Genomic DNA, 9,814 nt, shown 5'->3' with positions numbered 1-9,814 from the left:
TATACAGTAATATACTTAGAAGTTCGTTTGTTTTGATTTTAAGATTTGTTTTATATTGCAATGACTGGTTATTTTAGAGTAGATTATAGTAATGTTCGTGGGCTAAGATCGAATTTTCTGTCTGTATACATCCACATCAATTCTAACAGACCAGCTGTTTTGGCATTGAGTGAAACCCAAGTAGGTGAAGATTCCGATCCTGCTGAATTTTTTATTCATGGGTATTGCTTAGTGCCATTATTCTTCTCACACCATGGTCTCGCCATATATATTAGGAATGATGTTGCATATCAACTTTTACCACAATACGGTCATTGTACCAACTCCCTTTTTAATTTCATGTGGTTAAAACTTTCCGTGAATAAGCACATCATTCACTATTGTTTTCTTTATCGGAGCCCAAACCTGGACAGAGTTTCAACTTCTCAGGAATTTGATGCTCTGTCTGACTCCATACAAAGAATTGTCTCCCTGTATCCTCACACTGAAATCGTTATTACGGGCGATTTCAATGTTCACAATTCTTCGTGGCTTCGCCATTCGAGCCAGACAACGCCCGAAGGAATGTGTGCTGAGATTTTTGCTGAGTTTAACCATCTTACTCAGCTTGTCAATGAGCCTACTCGAATATCAGACGTTAACGGCCGAGCAGAAAATACCCTTGACTTGTTTCTCACTTCTGATCCTGATAAGTACACAATCAGTGTATTGACGCCTCTAGGCACATCGGACCATAGTGTTATATCTGCTAATTTCTCGTGTCAAACAAATCCAGTTAAAGAAAGAGCTCCAAAGAGAACCGTTTGGCAGTACGAGAAAGCCAACTGGGACGGTCTCAATAATTTTTTCAGGATCTTTAACTGGTCGCTATGCTTCCTCGATAGCGACGTAGACTCCAGTGCAGATATGATTTCTAGTATGATTCATTTGGGAATGGAAACGTTTATCCCGAATAGGGTTAAAAGTATTAAACCCAAGGATAAATCATGGTTCGATTCGAGCTGCAAAGAGGTTATCAAGGAGAAAGAGGTGAGCTTCCGGTGTTTTAAAGCCAACCCAACTGAGGAAAACCGGAAAAAGTTTAAGCAAGCCAGGAAGGCCTGCAACGCCTATATTCGAAGAACCAAATTTTTACATGACCAAAAATTACGGCGAAAAATACTGCAATGTCCCAAAGGCAGTAAGAATTTTTGGTCATTTGTAAAAAACATGAGGAATTCTTCCTCTTCCTCGGTTCCTACGCTTGTTGTCAATGACACTCCTTTAGTTAGCTCTATTGATAAAGCTAACTTATTTGCAAGGCAGTTCGCCGAAAATTCCACCTTACCAGATAGTGTCATGACTCCTCCAGTTCTTGAACGCGTAAATGATTCTATGGGACCAATCTTTTTTCGTACTCGAACTGTGGCAAGAGTTCTTAAAGATCTCAACATTCATAAATCCGCTGGCCCAGATGGTATCCCCGCTATTATTCTGAAGAGGTGTTCTTCCACGCTAGCAAAACCACTGCGTAAGCTTTTCCATCTATCCTATTCTTCTGGGCTCGTTCCGAGTAGTTGGAAAACTGCATTTGTTCAGCCAATTCCAAAAAAAGGCGAATCTTCTTCTCCCACAAATTACCGACCGATAGCACTAACGTCCCTTCTTTCTAAGGTCTTGGAAACGCTGATTAATTATCAGCTTAAGAAATATCTTGAGGAACGGAAGCTTCTTAATGACCGGCAATACGGCTTTCGTAGCAATAGGTCCACTGGTGATCTCATGGTTCATCTCACCGAACAGTGGAACAGATCTTTACATCGTTTTGGAGAAAGTAAGATTATTGCACTTGATATTTCAAAGGCATTTGATAAAGTTTGGCATCTTGCTCTCTTATCGAAAATGCGTGCTTTCGGTATCGATGAATCTCTTCTTCGTTGGATTAGAAATTTTCTTTCGAACCGTTCAATACAAGTTGTTTTGGACGGATTCAAGTCTGAAACTCATAAAATAAACGCTGGTGTGCCCCAGGGCTCCGTTTTGTCTCCGACCCTCTTCCTCATTTTTATAAATGATCTCCTGTCTGCTACTTCTAATCCAATACATTGTTTCGCTGACGATAGCACTCTTAGCTTTTCATATTCGTTTCCAGACTCACAACCCTCCTCTTCGGATGTGGAACTGCAACGGCAAAATATGATTAGCTCATTAAATTCCGACCTACACAGCATTGTACAATGGGGAATAAAAAATCGTGTGGAATTTAATGCTTCGAAAACGCAATGCTGTCTTGCTTCGTTAAAGCGAGATAAACCGTCTTTGCCACTATCTATGAGTGGCACTTGCATTAACGAAACAGAAAATCTTGACATCCTCGGAATGTGCATCAGCAACCACCTTTTGTGGAGCGATCACATACGCGATGTTGCCAAAAATGCCGCAAGATGTCTAGGTTTTTTGAGACGTTGCAAGAAATTTTTTTCTCCGTCTGATCTGGCTACAATCTACAAAACCTATATACGTCCGAAACTTGAATATAACTCTCATCTCTGGGCTGGTGCTCCAGTAACTTATTTAAGCCTCTTGGACAGTATTCAAAAAAGAGCTTTTAAAATGATTGGTGACATAAACATCATCAACTCGTTAACATCACTCGAACATCGACGCAAGGTTTCTTGCCTCACCCTTTTTTACCGTTATTTTAACGGACTATGCTCTAGTGAAATAGCCAGTTGCATTCCTCCCCTTAAACAATTTAACCGTAATACCCGCGCTTCTAGGAATGCCCATCAGTTTACCCTTGAGCCCAACTTCGGACGTACTATGAAGTACAGAGATTCTTTTTTTAGCCGTACTACGCGAATGTGGAACGCCTTGCCACCACTATCTTTCCCTGTCATTGCAATGTTCAAAAATTTAAAACCAATGTACACCGACACCTCCTATCCAACCCTTCCCTCTTTTCCTAATGCTCACACTGTGTCTTTGGCATATTAAAGGTATAAAAAACCCTTTTAGTGTTTGCTAATTATAAAAAAAAAAAAAAAAAAAGATAGCTCATCGAGTTCTTGAAAGAATGCTTTTCCAAAGCATTTTATTCTGGTGTTTGCCAAAGCAGGACATTTGCAGAGGAAATGGATTATGGTTTCACTTTCTCTTTGGTCACTATACAGCTACGGCAAAAGGTGTTGTAAGAGATACCCAACTTCTCTGCATGAACTCCTAAAGGCCAATGTCCGGTACAAATCGCAACAATCCTGGCTATGTCTTGCCTTAAGCCTGCATCGAAGATGGTTTATACCGGTTTTGTTATAGGTGGGTCATATCTTCATAGATATAATGCAGTTGGGTAAATTGCTCCACCTTGGGTTTGATTGAGTTTGGTAGATAGAAAAGATTTTACTCTTCATAGCAACAAGAGGAATGTTAACGATTTCCGCAAGTGAGCTATGAAGAGCCGATCCTTGCCTTGCTAGCTCGTCAGCCCGTTCATTTCCCACGATACCACTATGGCCCGGAACCCAGATCAGGGTGATACCGAGGTTAATATTCAGGTTCGCAAGCTCATCGCGACATTGCTGGACCAATTTAGATGAAGATATGCCCGAGTTAATGGCTTTGACAGCTGCCTGACTGTCTGTAAAGATAGCCACATTACTGTTTTGGTTTGGGCTTTGTTTAAGTATCTTACATGCCTCCCTTATTGCCAGCAGTTTAGCCTGAAAAACGCTAGCAAAGCCAGGAAGCCTAAAGGATTTGGCTACATTTAGGGACTCAGAAAAGATCCCAGAACCAACTCCGCACTCCATCTTCGAGCCGTCAGTAAAGATGGTTGTGTCGAAACCTATCGACACGATGTCATCCTCCCAATCTTCTCTCGATGGGAAAATAACCTTAAGACCCTTACTAAGTTTCAAAGTAGGAGTGCAGTAGTCAGTGTCTACCGAGATAATATCTGAGGGAATTAATTTCGTAGTGTTGCTGTGACCATAAGGTTTTGACAACCAGCTATTTGATTCCTTCAGCCTAATAGCGCTGCAGGAAATTAATCAATCTATTACTGTTGATATTATTTAGTTTCGTTAGTGCAAATGGACTAACTGGGTTTAATTCGCAAGAGAAAATAATTGAAAAGATAATTAAGTGTTTTTTATGTTTCCACCAAAGGTTCATCTCAGTATAGATTAAATAAATCTTCATGGTGTTACCACCGTACAAGAAGATTCTAAAATGCAAATTGTGCAAGTGAGACAGTTTGATTCGTGTTAAACAATAACTGAATAGTTCAGCAAAATATAAGAATATGGTACCTATTGCGTGTGCAATTTTTAACTTCCCATAGGAAGTTATTGAAATGGGTCCGATTTTTCAAATAGAAAATTTTCTCTGCGTTTCAAGGTCCCTAGAGTCGAAATAAAAGATTTTTAGAAAGATGTCTATGCGTGCGTCGTCCATAGCTCAAGAACCAATAGAGATATCGACTTCAAATAAATTTTGTTATACAGATAATAAGGCAGAAAGATGCAGAAAGGCCTCTCAAGAAAAGTCCTTTTTTTGGTTAACCCCAAATATCTCATGAACCAATGACGCTAGAGACTTGAATTACATTTTATATTAAGTATTGTATTGTGATACCAAACCTGTATATTTTTGAAAAAACTCTAATTAACGGTTTTTTTATAAATCGAAAAAAAAATGAAAAAATAAAATGTCACCTCGAAAATTTTACGAATAAGAACGGTTTTAACATTTGGTAACATTTTGAGAAAAAATAGCCAAACCATTACATCGGGGGCGAAACGCATATATGAAAACCTACATATGCTAGTTTATTTTTATTTTCATTTTTATGATTTTAAATAAAAATTTTACTTTCATGATTCTAAATCATATTTATTAAAAATTATCATTATTACATTAGCACATTAGCATTTATATTATGAGTTTCAGCCTTGAATGCATCCAAAACAACTTGCATTGAACGTTTCAAAATAAATTTTTTAACCCCACAAAGAAGACATTCAATACCAAAAGAATGAAAGAACAAAATGCCACACCCAGGGGCGGCTTTAGACTTTTGAAGGCACTGCGCTCAATATATTTTTTTTGTAATTCTTTACGTTAAAAAAAATAATTTCAAAAAGAATTTGTGTGTGTTTTTTTTGTAATATTTTTACTTTTTAAAAAGAACTAAAAAAAACATAAAATAAAAATGTTTTTGTACTTTTTTAATTTTTTTAAATTTACCTTCAATAGGTAGTGGAAAATTTTTCTTTATAGTTGATTTTTGATAATTTTGATTGCTTTCTAATGTTTTTCTACTTTTTTTTTGATTTTATATAAGTTTATTTCTTTATATTTGGTTTTTAGATACAAATAAATTACCAAACACAGTGACAGATATCAAAATTGACAGATTTCAAAAGTGGTAGATTTCAAAAGTGACAGATGTCTAAAGTTTCAAAAAAACACTTTGCTAAATCCACTGTCCAATATTTTAAAAATGAAAATGGTAGTAGGCCTTGAAGTTCATATTCGTCTATAAATACAACCATCAATACTCAAAAATTTCATTGCCAAAAAGTTTCGGTAGTGAAAACGTTAAATTTGAAAATTTTAAAAAATGATTCCTTAAATTGCAAGCATTTTATTAAAAAATGTGAGCCAAATTTTCTTAAAGAGAAAAGTAATGGCAATAGAAAAGGGGAATCTTAGTTTAAAATATTATTTGAGCTTTTGGAAATTCTAAAATTCAAATAATTGATTTTTTAATTTGAGAATATTTATATATATACATAACTTTTCTTTCGTCTGTCGATTTTTCTGGCTTAAAAGTTTGTAGGTTTTCGTGTTGGGTTAAAAAAGTTGTCAATTGAATTATTCTTACAAATTTTAAAATTACCAACAATATTTTCATATAAAGAAATCGTTTAATTTAAAAATCTAGTTTTGTAAAATAGATTTTAAGTCAAAAACACAATTTTTACCAATCTTAGTACCATTCCTTAAATTTTTAAAAATTGGATGAATGAAATTAATTTGAGAGATATCCAGAACAGAACATCAATTTTTACCAAATTTGCGTACTATTTTTTGTAGGTTTTATATTTTTATGAAAAAACGGACTGTTTAATTTAAAAAAAACTACTAAATATCGAAAACAATATTTTCTGTGAAATAAAAAAAAGTTTTAAGACAATATTTTAAATTTTTAAAAAGCTATTTGAATCGAAAATCAATTTTTACCAACTTTGATTAATGTTTTTTTAGGTTTTTATTTCTTATAAAAAAACTATCAATTCGATTTTTCTCAAAATTTTATCAGATATTAAAAACTTGATTTTTCGTGCCACAAAATTGTTTTGGAGATAAAATTATTTTGTATTCATAAAATTTTCGGGGTGACAAATTTTTTTTAGTCTTTTTGATTTATAAAAATTACCGTTAATTGGATTTTTTCCCAAAAATGTACTGGTTTGGTATCACTTTACAATAAATAATATAAAATTTAATTCAAGTCTCTAGCGTCATTTGTTCATGAGAATTTTAGATTTAACCAAAATGTTCACCTTTTTTTTAAACTGCTATGGTAAAAAAAAACACCCACGCATTTTTCATGAGATTCCTTTCTGCATTATTATCTGCATAACAAAATCTTTTATTTCGACTCTAGGGACCTTAAAACGCCGGAAATGTCAAAGTTTTCAATTAGACAAAAAAAATTGATAAATTAAAGTCAATGGCGGAACCATGGGATCGTAGGGGTGACGAAATGAATTGAATGAATGATTTTTTTTTTAATTTTCGTAGAAATTCCTTTTAATTCAAAACTTATAATATTGCCGTAGTATATTTCACCAATATCGCGCCGCACAAAATCATAAACTTTTTACCAATGGACGATCCAGAGAAAGGTCATATGATTTGATTTCCTATCAAATACAAAAACTTTTAAGATTTTAAGGATTCAAGAACTCTACTTTTTGAAGTGAATTTGCTTTGAAAGCTTTAGAACTAAGATTTAAACACGAATAAATTTCCCAAAAACATCAAATGTGACACTTTCGTTAAACTATTGGCAATTTGAAAAACATAATAAACGTTTCATATCTGTTAATTTAATATGAAACGTTTTCGACATCTGTTATAATTTTGATAAAAATCGAGTTGACAGTTTTTTTTAATAAAGACCTAAAAAAACATCGAAGCGCTGGTAAAAAATGCGGTATGTTTGAAAAAAATTAACGTACGCTTAGATAGGTTCAGTTAAGCTGGTTTGATTAAAACTTGTATTTGTATTCATATTATCAGTACATTTTAATACGGTTATTTTTAACGGTTTTAGTTCTTAACGAAAACACAAAAATCTATGTTTAACATCAAAGATCAAATCTTTTTATTTAACTTAAAAACACACTTAACCTTATTTTTTTAACAGTTTCAAATAAAATTGTGAATCACATATAAACATACATACATCTAATATTTCTTTATTTTTCTGAAATAGATTTTTATCTTTGTAGGTAGGTTAGGTGCTGGTGGTGCTCAATTAAAAATACCGACTTATCTTATCGCGTTGTGCATAAATTTCTTTAAAATTTTTAACTTTTTTTATAAAACACTGATAAAGTTCGTATGCCATCTGACAAGGCCCAAATGGGTATAGTGAATTTGATCTATGAGCACATTTGGAAATAACCTGCAGATTGGCTTTAGAGTCCGAATTGGCTTCTTTGAAACTACGAATTATTTCATTCTTCTGAAAATCAAAAAAAAAAAATTTATTTTCGTACAAATTAAAACGTCCATTAATCTTACGTCAATTCTTCCATAAATGTCAAAGTAACGAATGTGTCGGAAAATGCAGGCCAATTCACATTTAAAAATACTCAGTATGTCATCTCCAAGGGTTTGCTCTGAAGTCAATTCCCTACTTTCGGATAAGGTAATGTCTTTGCTGCAGAACTCCGAAGCCGTTTCTCCAAAGTTCTTACTTTGGGTAACCTGGTTTAAACCGTAAGAATGTTATCAAATCCTACCAGGAATTCCAGAAACACTCTTCTATACTTACATTCATTTTATTGAACTTGTCCACCTCCCTTGGGTCCTCGAAGAGGGAAATGTAGAAGAACTCCTTGCAAGCTGCTCTCATATCCATCCATTTTCTGTAATAGCTCTCACAAGTTCCGCTGAGTTTATCATCGAGATGTGAGAAGCATTCGTCCGAAATATCAATGTCCTGATTTTCCAACGGTTGAATGAATTTCTGGCCCTGCAATAATTCGGAAACAATAGAAGAAATCAAAAGCTTCTACAAGGTGAAATGTTTGGCTGTGATTTACATCAAGTCCCCTGTACTCCAAATTAATTAGCCCTAATTTGCTTAGGAGACACTTTACATAGCAATGAGTCTCATGGTTATCCGGAAACATCCGCAAAGACCACTGCAGCCGCATCGCTGGATCATCCGTGGAATCGTTCTGGCAGCGTAACGTTGCAAATCGAACATCTTCTGGGGTAAGGCCATCGATCTTTTGGGGGAAAGAACACCATATCAGCATTTACGATTATAAGTATCGAAGAAAATAAGGCCGCAATGCAAATAAGATCAAAAGATCAAACTTTATAAATCGATTGACAGAGGGTTGAGATCATTTACCTCGCCGATGACGACGACGTCCGCAACTTCTGCTGCGACTACACACAGCACCAATAGAAGAATTGGCAGAAATGCAATTAACGTCGTCGATGACGAACTCGCCACTGCCGAAGTCATCATTAACAGTCTTTTTGCTAGAGCTCGAACGATAACGACGACGACTCGATCAATTGGACGGGTGCCATGCCAGTCACGATACAACTGAGCCCGTCGTCGTCGTCGTTGCGGTAAGCTTGTGATTCCCATTCCCAACGCTGCTGCTGATGGCACGGCTGGAGAACTCATCGAAAACGACGCGAACGGCACGATATCAAGAGATACGCATGTACTTTGCTTATCGAACGTCGGCGGCGGTGTCGGCGGCGGCGGTGTATGTCTGATAAGCGTTTGGTTTTGCATATTGTTCTCCAGCACCATCAGCATTTTGACTCTCTGTCGTTACTCTCGGAATCGGAATCAGAATCAGAATCAGGACGGCCACACCACCGGTTCGGTGTTGTAAAAATGGCCCATGTGAGTAATCTATTTTCGTATCTAATTCACTGCAAGTTGTAATTAGTGCGCTTCGCTATAATAACGCTAATGATAACAAATGGTGGGTGGATATAGGATACAAAAGATACTCAAGGAGATTTGTTTAATTGTTGACAAGACACACAAACGAGAGTACTTATAGCACTTATATTAGATAAATGAATCAAAACAACAATAAATAAAAACAATCTAACAATTATTATTACTACTATTATTATTTTTATTGGAGGAAGGTAAATGAAACAGATGTTGGCGCTCAGAGAATTGCGTCGGAACTAAATCGAGTATGAATTTGTTTGTTTAAGGGCTTAAGCCGCGGCTGATATCATATCTTCATTTATGAGTGTCTTTTGAGGAGAATTTATCCAGTTTATTATTTATAAATCCAAATTTAATAAAATGTTTTATGAGTTTCAACTCAAACGATCTTTTGTAGTCGTCGAAATTGGGGCATCAAATATTCTCATAAGCTTAATAAAGGCGTCCATTCATTTTGCTATTGTCATAGTTTCTGTAAATCACATTATCTAGCCAAAGGTTTGAAGAATGGCACTAAAATATGACACAATTTTAGTGCCATAGAACATAGAACTCTTTGAATTTAGAAATAAGTCCATAATGCGGTGTTTCCAGGGATAAGGT

The 9,814-nt window shown here is 35.3% G+C and overlaps 1 protein-coding gene across 1 annotated transcript; it reads right to left on the bottom strand.

Moving 5' to 3' along the window:
* Positions 1 to 7,347: 7,347 nt before the first annotated feature.
* LOC129942694 (uncharacterized) lies at positions 7,348 to 9,359 on the bottom strand. Its single transcript, XM_056051740.1, has 5 exons — positions 8,639 to 9,359; positions 8,322 to 8,510; positions 8,051 to 8,251; positions 7,798 to 7,983; positions 7,348 to 7,738 (listed from the first exon to the last, which is right to left on the bottom strand). Exons 1-5 carry the CDS (start codon positions 9,059 to 9,061, stop codon positions 7,529 to 7,531), a joined length of 1,209 nt encoding a protein of 402 aa, XP_055907715.1. The 5' UTR covers positions 9,062 to 9,359; the 3' UTR covers positions 7,348 to 7,528.
* Positions 9,360 to 9,814: the final 455 nt, after the last annotated feature.

Source organism: Eupeodes corollae, chromosome 1 (genome assembly GCF_945859685.1).
Source record: "Eupeodes corollae chromosome 1, idEupCoro1.1, whole genome shotgun sequence".
In the NCBI taxonomy this organism is placed as follows: Eukaryota; Metazoa; Arthropoda; class Insecta; order Diptera; family Syrphidae; genus Eupeodes; species Eupeodes corollae.
Note: the sequence above shows the minus strand (reverse complement) of the source record. Positions and strands in the feature narration are given on the sequence as shown.